The sequence below is a fragment of the Haliotis rubra genome, unplaced genomic scaffold (genome assembly GCF_003918875.1).
Source record: "Haliotis rubra isolate DU_JTF1 unplaced genomic scaffold, ASM391887v1 Scf208, whole genome shotgun sequence".
Lineage (NCBI taxonomy): Eukaryota > Metazoa > Mollusca > Gastropoda > Lepetellida > Haliotidae > Haliotis > Haliotis rubra.
Genome location: NW_025766092.1, coordinates 1,495,033 through 1,519,850, shown reverse-complemented (window position 1 = coordinate 1,519,850; position 24,818 = coordinate 1,495,033). Strand labels below are relative to the sequence as shown.

The following is a 24,818-nucleotide window of genomic DNA, read 5'->3' as shown; positions in this document are numbered from 1 at the left end:
GTGTTAAGTTCTGAAGAAAGAAAACAATATAATATATGACACAAAACAACTTCCATTTAACAACTATAGGTAAAATGGAAATACCAATGATCCAAAATATCTAAATTTAGATGTTTACGGAAGGATCCATGTTTTGCCCAACGTTGGAAAAAGTAGATTCAGCAGCCAAGTAGTATGGAAGTCAGAGTTCAATATGGAATTTGCCTAAGCTTGCTGTATTACACGGCTGTATATAGCTATTGTAAGATTACATGGGTATGTAATTGTAATATATACTGATGCACCTGACAAACTGATATACCTGTCCACAGACGCACCTGTAGACACTTTAGAACATGTACTGGTACATCCCAGTACACCTGTCCATTGACACACCTGCATGCATGGATATACCTGTTCAACTCATAGTGGATATCTGTAGTGATGTTTTACAAAGCAGTCTTAGTGCCACATTAGTTATTAGCCCATAGTTATAACAGTCTTTACTGCCATTGTAGGAATAATACTGCCCAGATGGAATATCATTACTAAACAGTTGGGAGGCCAGACACGGCGGCCATCTTGTTTTTAAAATGTAACTAATCGAAATGCATCACATTTCAGCTTCATTAATAGAAATAAAAATAACGTTTATGCTTCTGAACAATATCTTAATAAAACATTATGACTATTGTTTAATAACAGTTCAAGTGAGCTATTGTATTGTCTCAGGACTGCGACATTATTATCAGTACGCATATACCTGACAATGTGTATCATTGCAGTCCTTAAGCACCTGCATTTTTCATTACCATGCTGTGTATTGCTACATATAGAATGGGTGTGTCCCACACAGCTACAATCTACGGTACCTACCGACACACAGCTTTGAGATAGCACTTGTGTTGAGTACACCAGTCTTGTCCTTGGGGATTGTGCATTCAGGAAGTGTCTGTTTGACCTAGATGTGTATGGATTTATATATAAGTTTGACACTGTTGTAAAGCAGTATAGTGCATACCAGCTATGGAACACTGTATCAGCGCCATACACACAGGTAGACTCCTTTATTTAATATTTTGGTTACAGAGACAATTTTGTGATGTTCAGAACTTTAACTATGAGACAAGTGACATAGGTGTCTCAGTGGACGAGATGCCACTGTTTACTGTACTGTTGAGTCACTTTGATTTGCGGAAAAAAACAGGATCATGGGTTCAACTCCACACCCTGATTATGTTACCAGGTTTGTAAGCGACATACCTGTACTTGTGGGTTTCACCACACAGGTATTGTCGTAAGACTCACACCTAGGTCCATTTGGACATGTTCAAGCAGACAAGCAATAATATAAAATGCTTTTCCAAGGACACCTCATCAACATACCCACTATTAGGTTATTTAGTGTTATTTTCCAATTTAATTGTTACTTATTACTGTAGTTTCTTGTGTATAGTGGGCACTTGTTTATAGTGGACACTTGTGTATTGTGGACACTTGTGTATAATGCACTGATTCTTGGATACATGTTCTTATGCACACAGATTACATCGTATTGCTTCGGGTGAATGAACAGATCAGAACAAACATTTTCAATTAGTCCGTCATGGAGACCCTGAAACAAATACATGTATACCCAACACAGCCTAGAATATATGGCAAGTCTAGATTACCACAGTTCCAGAAAATTCTCAAAATGCCTATTTGAGATTTCAGTATATTTCATGTTGCTGGCATTGTTTTAAGGGCAGACACTATGATTAACCTAGTTAAACTCACAATAACAAGCATAGTCTTGTAGAAAAAGATTTGAATGTGTAAAACATAAATTGTCAGAGTGATATGTATTGTTTTAATAATGTTCATAACCTTTAAAAGGTGTCTGGTGTTGATAAAGTCTGTTATCGCCCTGTTGCATCCACATGATTAAAGTCTAAATACAGCAGCTTCTGGCATACTGTCACTTGACATTAAATAATAAAGTCATGTGAATTAAGATTGTGTCAGGAGTAGACAAAGTGTATGTGGACCATTGGGTCATGATGACATTTCCGAGTCAATTCAGTCATATCATGCGACAAGATTGGGCTACTGAAGAACTAGTCATCCATCCAATCACCATAGGAAACCAATAGGTATACAAACTGTAGGCATGGTAGATAATTATAAGGTAGAGAAATGTTTTTGGAGTTTTTGCAGCTTCCCTTATTTGGGGATTAAATGAAATTTGTATCTATTTCCGTAACCTTCTGACATATGTTGATTGATTTGAAATCCAAATTAGCTTGTGGCATGATTTTTTTTGTGAAAACATTTATGAATATGTTGTGATAAATAACAGGGTTCAAAGGAACATAAAAGATCACATAACCAGGCCGTCTCCTCAAGTGTCAATCAGGCATATATTCAAAGGACATTGTGTATGGTTTGTGATAGTTCTGAGGTCATGGTCATAGGTCATGGTCATAGGTCATAGGTCATCAAATTGTTTTGCTGCTGCCAGAGCAATGATCAATAGATATGATCTTGTATAGCTGCTGAAACATCGACGAATACGAAGCCATTACAGTAAATGGGTCTACACAGTTTCTATTTTCTGTGAGTCAGTAATCATGTTTGCCTACTCAGAAATCCCTCAATGACCTTTGGTTTGGTCATACAAGTTACAGGAAGGATGTCACTCCAATTGTCTAGTTGGCATGAGCATTCTTCAAATTGACAGTTGACCCAGGTCTGATTTCCTCCTGAACCAGTTGACCCTACATTTTAGAGCAAGGTCATCAATACTGAATCCCCTCAACTGTATTTCTAAAACATGGCTGACCATGAACCAGCTCAATATAGATAGAGAAGCTCTGTAGTTTTGTATAATGTTATACTGATGAAACTTGGTATACACAGTGTGGTGAAATGAAGGTGTGCAGTATTACTGAGACATAGGTGCACCATGATTTCAAATACCAATCAAGACATATTCCAGTCCATGTGGAAAATATACATGTTTTGCATTTTTTCAAAATTGAGGATGTTTTCATCTTTTTGGCAGTGTTTACATAAGCGAAAAGGGAAATTATATAATTGAGAACTTAGCCTACTTAGCAGCTTAATTCCTGTGATCAAGAAAGCGAAACTGTTGGAGACCACCTTCCGCATATAATGTGTCTCGTACACTTGCAGTGTGACCATAGCAAACATCAAGCTAAATGGTACCCGCCTTAGAATGATGGTCCCTCCTACCCTCCCCCGACAACATTGTTGTTGGTACCCCGTTAGGGCAGTGGTGATGGGACACAGGGACCACTCATATCTAACTGTATGGCCAAGGTCCCTTATCAGATAAAATCCAAAATGATCCCTGTGCTGGTACTAGGTTTTGAGAGAACTTCAATACTGTATTTTCCTGTATCTAAAGTATTAACTTTTTGCCCAGATAATACAGCTGTTGAGGTGCACATAATACATAGATACAGGGAAATTCAATAATTTTTTCACATCACACAGATATTACTGAGAGCATTTTGTTCATATATAATAATTAATCTGTCATGCCCTAACATATGAAGCCATAATAACTGTAATGATATATCGAATTATGTCTCTTGTTACTTCTTTGAAGTAATGTATGTCATTATGGAACGGAGAAGTAATAATCTGTATAACGGAGATAGTGTTGTCTTCAACCAGGAAGTACATTCATAGGGTTTCTTCTCAGGATTTCTAGATTCATTTTGCTTATACCAGTACATGTAGGGGGAATGGTTGGGTAGCCTAGTGGTTAAAACATTCTCTCTGTACTCAGTCAGTCAGACATCTATGGGATTGAAGTGTGTGTGTTTCCCTAGACCAATGGTATATAACTGGAAGTGTTGATGGTTGTAGTGTGATGATTTTCTGGCGCCATGAGGAAATGGTGATGAAGAGGATGCTTCTGTCGTACTTGCTGGCAATTTTCTAGTTTTTACAGGAAATTGGTCACTTGACCCAAAACTTGACCAAAGCTTGACCCATTTGTGTCCAAGTCAATTTGTTTAATAAGGAGTCTTTCTTTCTTTGTTGCTGTTGTATCACCAGTTGTTATTGGCTGTGTGTCATTTCTCTCATTGCTGTTGAAACCTGGGTTGTAATTGTGTCATTTCTCTCATTGCTGTTGAAACCTGGGTTGTTATTGGCTGTGTGTCATTTCTCTCATTGCTGTTGAAACATGGGTTGTTATTTGTGTGTCATTTCTCTCATTGTGAAACCATTTTCTCTCATTGCTGTTGTATCCTGGGTTGTTATTGGCTGTGTGTCATTTCTCTCATTATTGCTGTTGAAACATGGGACGTTGATACAGATTTTGTAATTGGCTGTGTGTCATTATCTCATTGCTGTTGAAACATGCGTATCTCAACTTCTAAAATGGTTTCTCATTGCTGTTGTATCCTGGGTTGTAATTGGCTGTGTGTCATTTCTCTCATTGCTGTTGAAACATGGGTTGTTATTGGCTGTGTGTCATTTCTCTCATTGCTGTTGAAACATGGGTTGTTATTGGCTGTGTGTCATCCTGTTTCTGTTGAACCCTTTGCTTTGATTGGCTGAGTCACTCATCTTGTCTCTGCTGAATCCTTTGCTGTGATTGGCTGTGTCTGGAAGTGTCACTCTTTAGTGTGAATTTTAGAAATAATATTTTGATGATGTTATAATACAGATGATTGTCTTTTCAAGTACTCTGGCTCAAGCTGACTTGGTTACCCATGGACAGATGAGTGTGTTAAATGTAGATAGGTATGCAGCAGTACATCTCTGCTCCACTGTATGCAAGAGATCATTTTCTAAGTGTAACTTGTGTGTGGTGATCTCGATTCATGTTTAACACTTCACACTACTTAAGTTTTTGAAGTTTGGATGAATAATCATATTGAGAACACAACTAAAATAACAATATATCTTGTTTGGTTTGGAACATTATAAACAGATAGATTATTAAACCATATTATCCTAACTGCCAAGAAATATATCCATTTCTGTGGGATTAACCAACATGGTCCAAAACTTCATGTCTGTTTTGAAAGAAATTATCAATGTGGAAAAGTTCATTGCAATTAAAAATAATAGCCTCCAAAGTCATGACATAAAATGGAGATCTATATTATTCCCAACTTAACAATGAAAATAGACTCTATATTCGGTACGTTATTTTGATGTGAAAATGTGGATTTTTGTGTATTTTTTAACTCTATCTAACAAACTCTACAAAATGTGAATTGGTGTTTTAATGATGTACCCTTGGGAACAATAAAAACATTATTAAAAAAATAGAATTTTTTTTAGAAAGAACACTACTTAAGTTACTTAAAGCTTTTTGTATGATCATGATGGGATTGCAACAAAGTTTCCTCCTTTGTGGAATTTTAAAATGGCAATATACTTTATGTAAAGACTTTACGAACAAATGTATATCTCCTGTACAATCATGTGTTTTTGAGTAACTCTTTATATGTGTAAGAATACAAATGTATAACTCATTGCCCTTGGATGAATGGATGGGTAATTAGATGTGTAGGCGATTGAAATGGGTGGGTTAGAAGGTAACTTGTTTGAGTGGCATTTAAGTTACTTAGGTTAGAGGGGTTAGTGAGTGAGTGAGTGAGTTTGTGAACATGTGGCACGTAAAACCTACAAAACAGCAGATAACATACAGGAAACTTATGTCTGAAATATTTGAGGCAGTTAGAATGAACGTGTCGGTGGTGAATTTACATTGGGGATGTCATTACCGTAGCTTTAATAGAAGTGTTACTGAACTTGTATTTCTTGAACATCAGATAGACTTATACATAAGTAACCATGTTGGAACAATGGAAAGTAGGGGTATCGCATTACACCTATCTCCAATGAATGATTGTCGAAATATAATTCACTCTGGCAAGATTTCTTTTTCTCAGATACATAAGCTGGCTGGCTGACTTGTCAACTGCAACTAGTAATTCACATGATAGCAGATACTGTATACAGACATATGGGGAAGTCATTATTCATTTTCAGTTTCACATTTAAGTATAAATAATAATGTTAAATTATGAATATGTTTACCTCACAGAAAAAAAACACATCATCCAGAAGAAAACACATTAATATGGATATGTCAGTAGGGAAACTTTCACAAATTGATAAAAATCTGCTCATTTATTGTTTAACATCAGTGCATTGCTTGGAAATAAGCACATATGTCAGCGTGTACTTGTATCATGTATGAGATTAAAAGTTTCTGGTCCATTGTAACAGTTTTGATGGAAAGGTGTTCGAAATACATTGGTTTAGGTGCCTCAAGGCTTGAGATTTCACACTCGCCAATGAGTTGATATGTGTTTGTTTTGAATACACAATGCCAAGTTTGTTTCAACGTGAAAGATAGTTTTGTCAGTTATTGCTTGTTTGAAACATAATCACCTTAAGGCCAGATCAATTTTATTTCTTGTTTTACAGATCCGCCGGTCGTATGTTTTCAAGAATAAGAAAAAAAATACAAACTAATTTTCCCCGCTCAAAAAATAAAATCCTTATGTTTTTATTGGCCAAAAATGTAAACTTACAAGAAATTTTTGGGGATTGATTTTTGGGGCCCCATATACACTTCATAAATTGCCAGAAGCAAATGCTTTTAATATTTAGATGGAATATTACTTTAACTGGTGATTTTATTTGTATTTTTTCCCTCCTGCCTTTTAGGCTTTCTGAGGACAAAAATCTGTGAAACAAGAAATAAAATTGGTCTGGCCTAAATATAGAATAATGTAATGTCGAACAAGAGCACACGTCTAAAGTGACATCACCAAGACTGCATTTCAAGAATGATAGGGACTGTCGGGAGAAACTATAAGACTATTAACAGTTTATAAAGATTGTTAGTCCTGTCAGACTCAACCTGTTTCGGCAAGCAGTGCGAGATGTCTCCATCAGTTCAGCTCAACCAGTTACCTTACAACCAAACATTGAAGCTTGACTGTCATGTGTGCGTGGTAGCAAGCTGATGATGTTGGGGTGATGAAGACACACATGAGAGTGGTTTATCTGGGATTACAATTCAGAGGTTTTTCATTCTGTGAGCTGGTGAGCTTCGGAAGTTGTTGTTATAGTCGGAATGTTGGATTTATCTGTGAAGGCTGTCACTCACTGCCAGTTTCTTTTGTCAGTGTAAGGAGCCATGTTGCTGAAAATAACTGTTGCTTTTGTGTGGTCTAACCTGAAAAATATCATACACCTAGGATATAAAAATATATAATGACTAGTAATGGTAGTGGCCACAGTTTTGTATTGCAATACATTGCAATGATTATTTAGGTATTATTATATGATACAATCCATGCTTCACTAGATCGCTTAGATGTCATTAGTCCTTGTAACAACAATAACATGTCACTGGTACAGTATGACAAGTGTGAGGATCCTTGTGCTATGACAGTTGTGATACTGGCAAGTAGGTGCCTTACTCTGTGAGTAAAGGTTCGAATCCTGGAGGGGCGGTGGGGTAGCCTAGTGGTTAAAGCGTTGGCTCGTCATGCCGAAGGCCCAGGTTCGAATCCCCACATGAGTACAATGTGTGAAGCCCATTTCTGGTGTCCCCCGCCGTGATGTTGCTGGAATATTGCTAAAAGCGGCGTAAAACCAAATTCAGTCAGTCAGTCAGTCAGTCGAATCCTGGATGGGACTCCACCTCAAAAATACTAGAATCTTTACTGAGAAAGTGTAATCATTAGTTACCTTTGTTACATTGGACCACATTCTAAAAAGCATTGTGTTCTCATTATAAATTTCATAAGTATTTGAATTGTTGTAATTGTTTTTTAAATGGATATCAGTCAGTTTTCAAGGGAAATATAACAGAAACAGAAAGTTTTTTGTTTGGTAATATCAATGAGCATAATAAAATTGCTGGGGTGTTAAATGTACTTTGATGAATTTACCCACGAAGGTCCCGGGTTAGAATATTGATCTTAGTAACCCATGCTTGTTGTATGAGGCGACTAACGGGATCGGGATGGTCAGGCTTGTTGACGTGGTTGACACATGTCATTGGTTCCAAATTGTGAAGATTGATGCTCATGCTGATGATCACTGGATTGTCTGGTCCAGACTCGATTATTTACAGACTGCCGCCATATAGCTGGAATATTGCTGAGTGTGGCATGAAGCTAAACTCACTCACTCACTTTGATGAATTAACCAAGACTAGAGTGTTTGTGTGGCCTTCAAAGTCCCAATAGAAATACCTAGGTTTGTTTGCAGTGAAAACGTACTGATGATTTTCACTTTAAACAAAAAAGTAAATCAAATAAGTGAAATTAATATTGCTAATCGTCTTAATTTTACCTTGCCAATTGAACATTTAAATCTGAGAATTTTATTCATCTTAGGATAAAAGTTGTTCAAAAAACGATCATACATTGAAATGGCTATCATTGGTTTGTATTACAAGGGGGTAAGCGCAGTAGTTGGAACAGTGAAACAAATGCACGTACGGTGCATGATGAGTGTTAACTTAGACCAACCCTACTTGTTCTCGGTGTTTCATGTAATGTGCATACCCCCTTGTAAAACAAACCAATAATAGCAATTTGAAACTATGATCGTTTGTTAAACAACTTTTATCCTAAGTTGAATAAAATTCTGAGATTTTAATGTTCATTTGGCAAGGTAAAATTATGAGGATTCCGATCATGATTCCACTTTATTCGATTTACTTTTTTGTTTAAATTGAAATTCCTCTGTACGTTTTCACTGCAAACAGACTATAGGTTTGTTTGTTTACTGTTTAGCATTATATTGAGTAATATTTCTGCTGTGAGATGGTAGTCTGTAAATACTTGAGTCTGGACCAGACAGTCCAGTGATGATATTGAGATTTTGGCTGCCCAAGTACAAGGATCCTGTCAACCATGCAGGGGTACCCACCATTGTCACATCCAGCCAACCCACATTTCTGACTGGTATTTAAGATGACTAGATTTTGGTTAAAAAACATCTAGTTCATCTCCATTGCTAGTCAAAACCTCAGAGTAATGGACAGAGCCTGTGTCTTATATCAGTAGAGGACGTAACGTGTACTGTATATAGCATGGTCATCATGATTATATGGTCCCTGCCAAGTTCCACACCCTGACCACGGACTCCATTAGCACGCCTCTAGCGACCGACAGATTGCTGGAGGCCACAAACGGTTTGTAATGAAGCAGTGAGGTTGAAGTGTCCAAAAAACTAATGTTAGTTTAACTCTGTAAATGACAGAAAAGTCAAATCCTGAACATGTAGAGTCAATGCAGATAAATAAAAACGTGTTTGTGCATAGTAATTGTGCGTGTCTGCATTTGAGCAGAAATACATCCTGCTTCACTTTTTATTAACCAATGTAAATATTGACGAGTTCGGTTATTGGGTCGGGTAGACAAATTGAAGCGACTGAGGCTGAATGGTTTACACAAACCGTGGTTTACCAGAGCTGTCATTGTGGAAACTTATTTGTCTACAATAAAAGTGTGCTGTTCAGCTGATCATGCTGATAATGATTATACACACAGCAGAAACTTGTTTGTAGATGATAATGATAATGTGTTCAGCTGATAACAGCTATATGCTTAACAGAAGGGGCGATGGGGTAGCCTAGTGGTTAAAGCATTAGCTTGTCACACCGAAGACCCAGGTTCGATTCCCCACATGGGTACAATGTGTGAAGCCTATTGCTGGTGTGCCCCACCATGATATTGCTGGAATATTGTTAACAGTGGCGTAAAACTAAATTTACTCACACTTAACAGAAACTTGTGTGTGAAACTGGTTCTGGATTAAGCACTTTGAAAGTTTCCTTGTTTGTGAGACAAGATAAGGACTGATTAATTTACCTCACTGATTGATTTAGTGTATAAGGAGGACATATAAGGATGCAGTATAAGCATTGGATTACATGCCAAGGTTATAAACATAGATATGTCAGTAATAATATATTATTATAGAGTTTAAATACTGCAGGCATGTATCTTCTGATTTTTTAAATAAAAAGCCATATTTATTTGTTCCTGAAGAAGCAAATTAGTAGAACACATATAAAAACATAATAATATCTTTCATATCCTTTTTCAGTATTCTCTGTAAACATCCATACCATTTTGAAAATTTCCTGTGGACAGAATGACAAAAAACAGTGTTAAGAATTTGTACTTGTAACGCACACATGCACAGAAAGTTAAACCCATAATGTTAATTGACTAGAAGACAATCTCCTCCCCAAAGCGTGAGAGTTGGTGGGTATGTAGATCACATTAATCATCATTACTATGACGAAGGAAGAGAAATCTGTCTCACTGTATTATGGTACCATAAAGAATATGAGGTAGTAATGGTTGTTAAGTATCCTTGCTTACCCAGTGGCGTATAGCCTGTACTGTAAACTCCAGCCTCAGGGTAATTGTACTTCCTTATTGTAGGACTCACCCACCATGGAGATCAGCCTGCAACAATGGCCAGGTTGAAACATTGGTGAGAGTTAAATTACCCTATCAGCTTACACGATCTCCTCAGAGGCCTATATCCACTGATAAGATTAGCTAGCTGGAAGAGAGTGAGTTAGCAGGCCAGCAAGAGGGATGTTTGTTTTTGTCATTACTGCAATGATGAAGGAGTAGAGAGAGTACTGCCATGCGTTACACCACCATATGTTGTCTGCATCTTCACGGGATCAGTCTACACTGACTGAAGGAACACATGCCTTGTTGGGGATTCGTTTGATGTGTGACGTATTGTGGAGGCAGGTAACAGTTCGGAAACAGTGGGGATGATTTAGAAGTGAGGTGTCATGTTGTCTCAGGCAAAATTCAAGGACTGATACGCTGTGGAGATGGAGGATGGTTTAAAGATATAGTCAATCCCTCAGTTCATTGATCGTGGCAAATGGATTACCTGACGGAGACGGCTTTAGATGTGGAAGGTGGCATTCTGGAAGAATGGAAGGAATATTTATGATCACAGTATTTACCAAAGTGCATGCTTCATAGAATGTGATGTAGAGTTGAGGATATGTGTAAACAAAGTTGGGGGTTTGGTTATCAATGGCATCAGGCTTCAACATGTAGTTTCTCATCTTTTTGCATCTCTTGTGGAATGAAATAAGTGTGGAGGAGAGTTTCTGAAATTTTAATATCTGCTCAAAATTGCATACAAGATTTTGAAATGAATTGTGAAGAACTATATGTTTTTTACATATTGGTGATTGTCAATTGGTCATTGTTCAGGATCATAGATTTGGTCTTTTCAGTGTTTTTAGAGAACATACAAAAATTTATGTTGCAAGTTTTATACACATGTGCCAGTTTTTCTGTCACATGACTGACTATGCCTTGAGTTTTACTGAAGATTATTTGTGGGATTATGTATTATCATTTTAAAGATTTTGCTTGCAGATGCTATTGATTAATTAAGATAATTATAGCGGATATTTACAGCCACGGGTGGGAAACTCTATCAGATACATTGTCAGATGTGATAGTGCTTTACCCAGCATGTGTTGTGTCTGACAGTCAAGAGATTCACTAAAATATTTGTGTCAAGCATGTCACCTTCAGTAGTGTTGAGGAATATAATAATCAGCGAGGAGATCCTTTGAAAAGTTACTGTCCTTTGAGAGTGTTAAATATTTAAAAGTTTCTCACTTTAAAAATGGGTGTGAATGGGTACCTCGTAAGGATGGGAAAGCCGCAATAACTCGGAGCGCCTTGTGGCTGCAAGAGTTGTATGCTCCATTGAGGGAGTTGAGATTGATAATAAGATGTGCCGTTGAGATTGACATCCAATGATCGAGGGCCAAAAATACCAGCGCCTTGAGCATGCACTAGTGCCTGGATATGTGCGCTATGTAAATATACTGATAATACTACTACTACTAATAATAAAATAAGCATCAAAGTCAAAGGATCTTAGTCATGACTTGTCTTGGGAAGTGGTTGAAATCTCATAATTGATGATTGGCTCATAATTAACGAATGTAAAATTATGCAACTTGCTACAGTAAAGTGATGACTAATATATCATAAACATATACTTCCCAGAATCTTCAAGAAATATTCAGTCAAGTGTTTCAAAAACTAAAACAGTAGTTCCAAAATCGTTTGCATTCAATTATGAGAAAATGTGATCGATTGCATGGTCGTTTGGTCATTGCGATCAATCGATTATTTCAATTAATTGGAACACCGCTAGTCATAACCATGATAATTTGTATTTAATTAATCAGGGGTCTTTAATTAAAATCTTTAAACATAAGACAGACTTCAAAGACAAGGCTCTTTATTTGCAAAACATGTCAGTATTCCCTTCAATGTACAGGTTTTATTTTTTGCATACATTCAAGTTAAATAGGTAAACTTTGTGCTGAAATAAGCGTTTTGTTTTGCATTAGTGATTTCTTTCATCTGCATAATCGTCAACCATCTTGTTTCAGAAAGAACCAATATGGCTCCAGACAGACACGTGTGGCACTGACTGGTGACACCCAGACAGGGACTACAAGCAGGATTGCTGACACCTGCTATTCTTGTGTAACCTTAACCTAATTAAGTTACCTGTGACCTATTTGCACGCCCTGAAGCTGATCGCTCACAAACCAGTATGGGTTGTTTACAGTCCACACCTAAAAAAGACTTTGATGACCCCTCTAGCATTGGAGATGGAAAAAAAGGGGTGGATAATCTGGACAAGCAGAATGACAAAGGGAAAAAGAAAGTTCGGAACAGCTATGATAAGGACCCCACCAGCCTCCGAGTAAACACATCAGCATTCAGTAAGTACAACAAAATCAAGACTTAGTGGAATTCAATGTATTGGCCTTGACCTTCAGTGACCTTTCCATTCACAATTTCTTTTCAGCCCATTTAGCTCCATATTGTGCTCAAGTTAGTGCTGGCGCGACTAATCGACTAATCAATTAATCGATCAATTTCGGGAGCTTTAATCAATATTTTTTAAATAGATACCAAATTCAACTTTAAAAAGTATGTTTCTTATTGTTATGTTTGTTAAATCAGACATAAACAACTGATGCAGAGTCCTGATGTAGCAACATACTCGTGTGCATCTCTCAGCATTAAGTGAGTGAGTGATTCAGTTAGTTTATTTTACGCCGCACTCAGCAATATTCCAGCAATATGATGGCAGTCTGTAAATAATCGAGTCTGGACCAGACAGTCAAGTGATCAACAGCATGAGCATCAATCTACACAATTGGGATATGATGACGTGTCAACCAAGTCAGCGCGCCTGACCACCCGATCCCACAGTTAGTATCCTCGATCGTCTTGACCATAGAATTAATCGGTGCATGTTTCGTTTGTACAATGTTATCATTATGTCCAGTTATTGCCCACGTGAGTTTTGTAGTGGGGTTTACGATTTCAGTCGATTATTGATTACTGAGCTCTGATAATCGATCTGCGTATTGTGAGTGATAACTAGCTAAAATCATGTTTATTGTTTAAAATGATAAGTTACAAATAGTGTTATTAGCTATGGTAATCTTTGATCACACAACATCTGACATTCAAACCTGTCCTGTGCTTAAGATCAGATGATGGAATCAAGTAAATTCATGCAGAAATATGCCGGGAAATTCTACCAGATCAAATATTGTACATTTCTGCCACAAATTGCTGTCACTGGAAGTATGGTGATACATTCCCAAGCCCTGAAATCAAGAAAAGGACAAGAAAGTCATCACTAATAAGATGGGTGACTTTTCTTCATGACCTCAGGGACCGCCTCCGTGGTGTAGTGGTTAGAACATCCGCCCGGAGAGTGGAAGGGCGTGGGTTTGATCCCCGACCGCTTCATACCAAATGACATTAAAATGTGGTACTTGTTGGTCCCTGCCTGGCGCACGGCATTAATGGGTACATCAAGGACTGGTCGGCTCGAAGTCAGTATAATGTGTCTGAGTGGGGTATTCATGCTTCACTGCGGCATGGTATCTCAGTGGGCTGGCACTATAAAACCAGCTTAAGTCTGGGCTAGTACAAGCAGCCGCACATACACATGCACACGCATGCACGTCGTCATATGAGCGAAATATTCTCAAGCACGACGTTAAACCCAATTTCACCTCACCTCACCTCACCTCACCTCACCTCATTGTACAGCTTTTCTACATGAAATCTGGAAATATACAATAGGTCCAAGTCTTTTCTGTCATACAGACTATGAAAGAAATATAGTCCACTACAGCCCATGCAAGTCTATAATAGGTGTCAAGACTGTATTACTACAGGTTCAATGAAGAGAATCTCTGGGCTCCTGTATACTTTGGTATTAAGTAGGGATTCCACGATACATCGATACATCGATACCTTTTCTTAGATGATACAATTATCGATACATTCAAAACTGTATCAATATTTAGTTTTGAAAGTATCGGTTTAAATATGTTTATGTATCGTTTACATTTTGCAATTGTATCATGTTTTTGATGTTATGAGAGTTATAAATGATTATTTTTATGCAGAAGGATGGGAAATTAGAACTTTTTAACCTCTGAGAATAAAAAATGTTGATCTTTTCATTGACAATTATAAAAAATGAAAAATTAATGTTCAAAATGTAACTAAATTTTACGCAGTAATGCCGCGAAAATAAGTATCGCATTACGTATCGAATCGATGACATGGGTATCATGATGCATATCGATTCATGAAACTTATGTATTGTGACAGCCCTAGTATTAAGATAATTAACCTTTTATTTGGGAAAATGTTTAAATTTCAGAGACTAGATGTTAATGTGTTCCAGGTCCTACCCAAATGTTTTCAACAGTTTAAGACAGATGGTATGGTTATAAGTCCCCAAGGGAAATCAGTGTTTAGCGTTTAGGACATCAGCTAGATCACCTTGTTGACAGAAGGGCTGGGTTGGCTCAACTTTCCCCTTTCTGTGGTTCCTGCACTTAGGGAACATGAAGTTCTACATCTGGTTCCATGACAAGCATTTGAACAGGCTGAGACGAAGCTGTTCTTCATATTAGAAATTATGGGGTGTATTGGAAGTTTGTCATCCATGGCATAGGCGATGGAATGGATTTGGCATTAGGCATATGGGAATCAGTTTCAGATGTTAATTACGTAATCTCCAACAGAAGTGATGCCAGAAGAGCTGCTATGTAAGTGGCAAGGGGTCTAGTGATGGCTCATGTTCCATGAGGAAGTTCCAGGTGGGGGCAGCATTGTGATGCACTTTCATTGTACCTATGTCTCCTTGGAGATATTCTAGGAATAGGAAATCCTGCACCTCGGCAATATCACTTGTCCTCACCCATGTGACATCAACTGTGGAAGTCCAATTTAGTTGTTAAATATATTTTAATGTTCAAAGAAAGTCAACAATCAAACCATGTTGCAGTCTTGTCAGCAAATATTTCATTTTCTCTATAAACTCGTTAAGATGTAATAATCTCCCGACCCTTGTAGAAATCATTCTCTTGTTCTATGTGATGGTAAGGTAGCCTAATGGTCACAGTGTTCGAAAGTCCATATCTGATGAAAAGTTCATCAGGTTGAAGACATGTGGAAAGCCAATATCTGGTGTTGCCCACTGTGATATTGTGTACATTTTGCTGAATGTGTTGTAAAACCATATATATTCACTCTAATACTATTTCCTCCATTTAAGTTGCTTAACGTGTCAGAATGTCGTATAAGCCAGTTTGTTTTCTGTTCACCCATGGCGATGATGGTGGCACGGTGTAACTGCATATGTATCCATGTGGCTGCATTTAAACATTCCTAACTGATTGACTGACAGCCCAGTTTGTACAGAAAAAGTGATCGATCCTGGTAGTGACCATGGAGGCTGGCACTTGCACTGATAGGAACTTGACTTAACGAGATTATCTCTGTTTGTAGTTTGAGGTGAGGTGAGGTGAAACTGGGTTTAACGTCGTGCTTGAGAATATTTCGCTCATATGACGACGTGCATGCGTGTGTATGTGTATGTGCAGCTGCTTGTACTAGCCCAGACTTAAGCTGGTTTTATAGTGCTAGCCCACTGAGATACCATGCCGCAGTGAAGCATGAATACCCCACTCAGACACATTATACTGACTCCGAGCCGACCAGTCCTTGTTGTACCCATTAATGCCGTGCGCCAGGCAGGGGACCAACAAGTACCATATTTTGACGTCTTTTGGTATAACGCAGTCAGGGATCGAACCCGCGACCTTCCGCTCTCAGGGCAGACGCTCTAACCACTACACTACGGAGGCGGTCCCTTTGTAGTTTGAAAGCCATTGGTTTTATGTGTGGATACTGAAGGTATATCCACACGCAGGGGAGATACTGTCACAGGAGTACATGTAGTGAAATGTTTATTTCTGTGTTTCAGTCAAAGGGAGTTTAATTACCACTTCACATTTCATATTCTTATGAAGAGGATGCCCAAGATTTTGAACGGAGACAAATTATTGTTTCAGCTCCAACTGCAAAATCAATTATGCTTTTAGTTAAAACTATGAGCCTTAATAATAAAAATATATTTCTTTTTTAAAAAAGCAACTTGCAATAATGTATTGGTTGTGGCAGACATTTTTTTTTCAAAAGCCTGAACAGTTATTTTAGGAAAATATATTCTGATGACAATATGTTTTGGGGGATAGAATCAAAGCCCCTACTTTATAACCAAGAATGTCAATTAGATGGTTCCTGTTTGCTGTTACACGTTCTATGACATGATGAGAGATATGATCATTTGCGAAGATAGTCTTTTTAATTTTATCAGATATGAAACAAAACAACTAAGCCATAAAAGAACATAGCATATTGTCAGTTGTACCTGTGAAGTAGGGCCAGTGGTTAAAGTGTTTGGTCATCATACAAGAAACTCAGGTTCAATTCCCCACATGAGTACTGTCTGTAAATTCAATTTCATTTTCATAACGCATGTGAATGTCTGAGTTAGATTTGGTTTTCAGCCACTTGTCGTCAGAGGTTGAGATGAGGTGGTCAGACTGACATATCCATGACTTGGTTTAGGCATGCATCCTAATCGCATAGATGGATTTTGCTGATGTCTGTCAGTGGATTATCTACTCCAGACTTGATTATTTACAGAGCAACATGACATAATACAACAGGAATATTGCTGAGTGGAATTACACAACAAACAAACAAATAAACAAACTAAACAAACACTCTTAAACCTGCCTATTGCACTTTTAGGTTCTACCAGCCTCTGTCCTTGAAGGTGGAACAAAACAGGGAGAAAGACATTTTAAAATCACTGTCGGGATTAATGTTGACGAGCAATTGTCTAGTTTGTGTTGATGTTGGTTCATCCCTGCTCTATAAGACTCATCGTAGCTTTTGTAGCTTTTGTCAATGAAGGAATGTACTTTCCAGCAAGAGATGTGTGTCACGATGACACTGATTTTGTTACAAGCTACATGGGGAACCAGGTGTGATGTCACTTCTAACATGATGGCTTTGTTTGGGACAAAGGTCAAGGCTGATCAGAGTTTTAAACTTCAATCTTGTTGAGACTGGATACAAATAAGTTTCATTCAGAAATTTTGTGTTTTCATTATTTTCTGAAGTCATTGTTGACAAACATGTTGTAACTTCCTGATTTTCTTGTCCTATATTTAAAACATGATTGAAATAAAAGTTACACACACATGGTATTTCTCATTCAGAAATGTAAGAATCAACATTGCGAATGTTTGTTTACGAAACTTAAGACAGTTTGATCCTATTTTTGGGGAAAAGGGTTTAATACATACATGTTTAATCCCTGAGAATGCAGCTTGGAGTTAAGTTAGGAGAATGGAAAATTAAGCAAAGCTTAGAAACAGTTGCTATGGTTGGATGACAATCAGAAGCTACGTGCAAGAGCCATAGTGATTCAAATTAGTTTTATCAACTGTTCACAATATCATTGTTGGCCCAACTAAACCTGCTTGTTTACATGACTCCTGCTTGAACATGGAAGCCTGGTGGGGGTGTGTCTGTATTTGTTTATTTGTCCTGCTAATGACCACAAGTAGAATGGTCAACACAGCCAAGTTAGGATAGGCTTTTCTGTCAAAATAAATGAAATCAGCTGAATATCTCCTGGAGATTTGGGGAACCTTTTCTGTATACATTGACTATGAGCCAAGCAGTTTTGGAAAGCTTTCTGTCATGTTGTCTCTATGAACACAGGCTGCAGTGGCTATTCCTGATTGACATTGTCAAACAGAAACTATGCTTGTATCATGTGACTTGCATGTCATACAGCATTGATGGTTGCTCATGATATCAATCACTGGTTTGTCTGCTCCGGGTTCACTTGTTTACAGCCTGCCATTATATTGCTGTTTGCAGGAGTATCAACAACACACATTTCACTTAAGTTTTTAAGTTTAGTATAGCGCTTTGTCAGAATAAGAAATAATGCTTTCATGGATCAATGTCAGACTATAATGTTCTCCGTGAGCCTTTGAAAGCTTTTGTGGGTAAGTTATAGTGACACAGGGGATAGTATTTAGGAACACCTATATCTTTTACGACTGTTCAAATTGTGAATACCACTGATCCAGTGGTCGTTTTAGTCTTTAGTCACTTGCCCTTTAGACGACATAACATACGGTACCTCACCTCTTTGATTCCCTCTTTCGTAACACCTCATTTAAGAAAAAGAATCCTTTTTCTATAGGTTATCAAAGGGTACATGCCCTGATAGTTCTGAATCAGTAGGTTACCATTTTAATGTATCATCATGAGTGGTACAGAAAAATGTCACCAGGACGTTTCCATCAGTGAGCTCCTGAAAGTGGCAGTTCATGACCAACAGGGCTACACTGTGTATGTGAAGTGACCTTGAATTTAGAAATTAGGTTTAATCCCTCGTCTGAATTTGAACTGTATAAACAAACCACCTATAATATGAAAGTTTAGGTTTTTCCTTTGTTTGTTACAAAACTGGAGGAACGATTAGGATGCTATTGTTTGGGATGTGGATTCATTTTCCAACCCAAAACTGAATGTGTATTTTATAATTTCTAGAACTGAATATCTCAGGTAAATAAAATATTTAGCAGAAGATAACATCAATAGATAAACTGAACATGCTAAATGACCTAGTTATTGGTTGCAGACAAATTTTTATGATGGATGGTCTGAGTGTATATCCTTATGACAAGGTAATATTTCCTGCCTTTGTTTGGTTTGATACTACTGATTCATATAAGAGCAATGATGAAGTTGAGGTCATGTGATCAGAAAACAAGATGGTGGCTGTTTGATTTGTGTTTCACTTGGCCAATTCAGTATCAAGATCACTAAGTATCCAGAGAGTATGTGGTTGTGTATGAGCAGCATATGTGGGTAGTAGACATGATCTGGAATGTGTGGAGCAGGAAATGACACTACTTGCTTACTAGATATGAAAATGATCAAGATTCGTATTTCCAATGTCCTTTCAAAGTCCCGGTCCTCAAGAGGATTACGCAGACAAGCAAGCCAAAAAAGCAGAGGTCAGTTTGTTAAATCAGGTAGATGTAACATGTTGTCTTGTGTATAGTGATTACTTTAAGAAAAGAAATGCAGCTGTGTAGAGCAGTGTGTGGATAAGCTTACAAAACAATAGGAGAAGTGCAACTGAAGTATTAAATCAAGATGTGATGTTAAATTACATTTTCATATATTCCATGTTCAGTGACCAAGTTTGATATGTCATGTTTGTTCTTGTGAAGCATTATGAGAAAGTTTTTGACTGGTCGATACCACAAGATAGAGCCGGGACATTGTATGTACTTTATCTAGATACGTCTACAAGGAAACTGTAAAGAAGCACAGGAATTTCAACCAGTTTAATGTGTGAACATCTTGCTTTCACCATCAAGCTGACATAACATTATAACTTCAGTATCACAGACAATGACTAGCACAGTGTTTGCAGTTTAATACTGAGCATGATATGTAAAGATCAGAGTATGTGTCTCCCAAACAACAGCTGATCAAGATATTGTTAGAATATTGTCAAAATCCAAATTAAGCATGAAAGTCATAACGATAATGATACAGTTCAGCATTTAGGGGTTCTCTCCTAGATTAGTAGACAGTTGGAGAAGATCTCATGGACGTTCGGGGCCCCAGAGTTTGAGTTTGAGTGAGTGAGTTTAGTTTTACACTGCACTCAGCAATATTCCAGCTATATGGCGGCGGTCTGTAAATAATCGAGCCTGGACCAGACAATCCAGTGATCAACAGCATGAGCATCGATCTGCGCAATTGGGAACCGATGACATGTGACAACCAAGTCAGCGAGCCTGACCACCCGATCCCATTAGTCGCCTCTTACGACATGGGTTACTGAAGGTCAATATTCTAACCCAGACCTTCACGGGTCCCCCAGAGTTTGAAAACTGATTATTTGTGTTGTGAACATGACAGTCGCATTTGTAGATACAGAACTTGTTCTTGTTTTTGTTTATTTATGCACTAAGCAATATTCCAGCTGTTTTATTGTGGTGTGTTAGTAACGAGTCAAGTGACTGACGTCATTAACATTACGGATACATTAGAGAAATGTTACCTAAATTCGTGGATAAACCTTGAATCGTGGATCGCGGAAATAATCATGCTAGCTCGTAAATTAAGTCTCGACTGACGTCACGAAGCAGTACTTTTGATGTACATACAATGCTATGCCTCACTGACAAAAAAGTTCCGAATCTCTGCATTACATGCAAGTACACTAAATATGATTGTCCAGCATTGAGATAAATAGCCCCAGATCACTAATACCACCATTACAAATTTTATTTTTACAAAATGTCAAGTAAAAAAGATACTGTTAGCTCCAACCTTCTCACTTCTCGTTGTCTGCTTTCCTTGGTGTCAATACTTACTGCAGTTGGATGTCGTACATAGTTGTATAAAGTAACCGACTACATAATCCACGAAACAAGGTGACATCACATTTTGTGGGCACATAAATGGATGATGATTGTAAATGGCTTCCGTAAACAAACGTTTCATTCACGAGTGGAATATTAGGCATTTTCAATTTGCTGAATCAATGAATAGAATAATCAGTGCGTATACAAAATGAAATCATGCATTTAAAATATGAATTTCGCCGCACTTCCCTTATATCCATGAATCAAGGTTACGCGAGTGTACGTGTCACTGAGTCAGTGAGCCTGGTCACCTAATCCCCTTAGTCAAACTATAGTATGACAAGGGTTGCTGAACACAAACACAAATCAGGATCTTCACAGGAGTTTAACAAGTGAAACTGGCTTCACACATAGTAGGGGCGGTGGGGTGGCCTAGAGGTTAAATTGTGTTCTCGTCACACCGAAGACCCGGGTTCGATTCCCACATGGGTACAATGTGTGAAGCCCATTTCTGGTGTCCGCCACAGTGATATTGCTGGAATATTGCTAAAAGCAGCGTAAATCCTCTCTCATAAATTTGGATGACAATCTTCACGAATTGTCATTCCTAGTAAACTCAAAGTTGAGTGTCATTGGAAGCATAGACTATAGGTGATTGTTGGATGATGGGTAGAGGCTTGGTACATCCGTGGATATTGGTGGGTTGGTGAATTCCCTGATGTACGAAGTGGGGTGAAGGAAATGCCTAAGGAGATAGTACCCTTGGGAATGTTTGTCAGGGGACCAACTCACTCAGCCCTGTGTTGCCCTGGGTTATTTCTAGATGCTGATCCGGAGGTTTGGCTTGAATCAGCTGATTGTGGTTAGCAAAGTAGCAAGAGCCTGTTGGTAAATAACTGGACTAGAAAATATGCGGAAGTCTCAAACATTGGATGCTTCACAGTTTTCCAAAGTTCTAAAGTTATTTTTGTACTAATTGTTCATGCGTTTCATACCTGTCTTTGATACAATGTTTGAAATTTGTAACCTGCACTGTTCTTGAACACTAGGGTTGGCTTATGGAGTTATCGTCTTTAGTCTGTCAGGTTCTGTTCTCTGTGTTGGTCTGTTGATTCTGTGTAGAGTTGATGGTGCTGTTGACTATTGTGAGGTACTTGCCCAGACCAATATATATTCCATACACCAATGTACCAATATCCCCAAATGGAAATGGTTGGCTGGTTGGTTAATTGCCTGCTTTTAAATTTAGTGCTTTTAAATTTAGTGCTATGACTTTTTCTATCTTTAAATAACAATGTAATGAATATATATGTTTTTTAAATAAAAAACTCATTTTGACTCTGTACTTACAATGTTTATTAATGCAGACTTGTTCTCGTCACTGTATGGCTGGAATAATGCCGATGTAACGTGAAGCCCAACTCAACTCAACTAACGCCTCACTAAGCATTATTCCTCCAGCTATATGTCTATGCGGTTTGCAAATAATCGAGTCTGCCAAATGGAAATGAAACATTTCCCAGTTCATATAAAAATGTGGAACTAAACAGAAAAGGATTTAATGCTTAGGTTTATGCAAAAAGGGAATGTAGGAAAATGAGAACTAAAATTTTGAACAAAATAATTATTTTCTCCGTATTTGGCTGCAAGACTTTGGTTCGACTCTTGGTCCAGGTTCCAAGCCAGTCATAGTGCTGCAATTATCGTAAGTCTATGCTGGTTATCTGTTGTATAATGTGAAAGCATTTTGAGGTGGTCTAGATAATTGATAATAATAATAATAATCATAATCATAATGTCATTATATCGCACCAATAGTTTACTTGACTGCTCACAGGCATTTACAACAACTATTTACAGAAATCATGACTGATTGTGTTTCTGAAGCTCAGAACTGCGCCTCCCCATCAAATCTCTTTTGTGCCATGGCGACGAGTTCTTGTTGACACACTGGTTATACAAAACTAGGCGTACTTACTCTGGTTATAAGCATATCTGTCGTGAGCAATGCTTTATTGACCGACTGCAGGCATGCCATCAACCACTGTCAATGTTTAATTAGCATGCAATGATGTATGGGAAAACCACTCTTTTGCAGATTCTACAACTCTTTAATAATATTTGTGTACTTTTAGTCCGTGGTCTTGTCAGAGCTGAAATAGAAATTGACTTGGGCTACCCCGAGAAGCGTCTGTGTTGGTCATGCACTTGGACGTTTTCAGAAATGTCAATAACAGTGAATATTTTTCTCCTGAAATATGATAAATGACAATCAAGATCTATTTATATGTTTATATCTGTTTTATTGCTGCTGTGGTGTTTAAGCTGTGTTATGGAGAGAAGACATGAAAACACACACTTTCAGAACCTCTAGAGCGTTGCTTTCGGTTCCTGGAGATTGATTAACATACATTTAGTAACCCTGTACTCTGTTGACTCATTTTCACTTCATCTGTTCCTTGTGAAGCTGATAAGGGACATGTTATTTAAGATAATGCATAACTCACATACTAAACCACACATGGAAAATAATACGCAATATGAATCCCAATATCAGCTATATGTGGCATGTCATTATACAAACGGATACAATACCCTTTGTTTAGCAATATGAATTTTGACTCCAGATTGATTTGTTTTGATAATTATTTAGTGGCAGTTGGCCTTATATTTTGTTATTTTATTGTGTATAATACCTTTTTTCAAAACAGAAAGCCTGCCGTGAGTTTGCAGGAATATTGCTAAAAACAGCGTAAAACCATACTCACTCACTTTAACTTAAAACATTAGAATAGAAGGACTGCACAGTAGCTGTTATCTAAAACTTTAGTTTAGTCAGAAAGCAGATTTACTTGCTTTTGATGGTTCAGTTAATGTCCCCCTTTCATGGATGTTCTAAGCATCCTGGGTACTTATGGTAAATGCTAGAACGGAAATACTGTTGTAGAGGGTGTCAAATGAACTCCCTTTCATGAGGACAGTACTGTTTATCAGCCACTTTAAGAACATTATTTTGTATTGGAGTAAAGTATGAGGTATGTATGTTGATTCTCAACAGTAATTCTTATATTCCCAAGGTATAGTTTACAGATTAATGAACTCTGCCATGACCCACCAAATGTACACATAGTAGTGATCGTGACTCTAAAAAGAATTAATTTAAGTATGGATTTATTTTTACACGCTCTACATGTGTTGGTGAGTCATCAGCTGTAAGGTGCAAGGGAAACACTAATGTACATAGAGATACGAGATCACTGTCGTCACAGGTTTCTTGAATACTGAAAAGGCCTGACATGACTGTGGCGACATCCATTGCTTTTCTGCCCATACTCAGCTTCATAAGCCTCATGAGGTTTGTTACCAACATCTACCATTTTTGATATCCTTAGATATATCAGTGCAAACCAAGGCCCCAGTGAGTTACTATGGTCATTTGTGATCAATCAGTTCATTAATTTATCGATAACCAATCAATTGTATTTTAACTTTTTCCCTATAGAATCAGGTAAAATGTTTTGCAAATGACATATTCAACTTTCTAGGTAAAACAGTTTTGATCTAAGGTATTTTATGAAGTGAAGCTTTATTGCATATTAACATTGTAGTTAATTACGGTTCCATGCCTTCTGGTGTTCTTTACATTATTTTTTGCATTAACATTGCTCTATAAGAATATGTATAATAGAATGTATGATGACATAGAAATGTAAAATATGATGGAAATGTGTGAAAAGCTAAGCTGTTGTTCAGATCACAACAAAGTTCCCATGTTAGCATGACTCAGGGCCTCTGTCCAGCCCTAGAGATTACTGCAGTAAAATAAAAAGTCTCTCATGTTTGGACAGTATTTGGCACTGACCCATTATCCCACTTACCCACTGGCCTGCTCACCCTCCAAATGGCCCAGTGTCTGGCTCTTTCAACTACATACTCTCTGATGCTCACACAACCA

General features: G+C 37.7%; 1 protein-coding gene across 4 annotated transcripts in view; it reads left to right on the top strand.

Moving 5' to 3' along the window:
• Positions 1-24,818, top strand: part of LOC124276364 (tyrosine-protein kinase SRK2-like) — a 53,088-nt gene that overhangs the window by 14,340 nt on the left and 13,930 nt on the right. For 2 of the 4 annotated variants that reach the window (XM_046712008.1, XM_046712011.1), the window contains exon 2: positions 12,446-12,784. In XM_046712008.1, coding sequence (XP_046567964.1) covers positions 12,613-12,784 — 172 coding nt within the window. In that variant the 5' untranslated portion in view covers positions 12,446-12,612. Of the gene's footprint in view, positions 1-1,016; positions 1,037-10,436; positions 10,489-12,445; positions 12,785-24,818 lie in introns of those variants that run through there. The other 2 variants (XM_046712009.1, XM_046712010.1) reach the window with 2 other exon arrangements.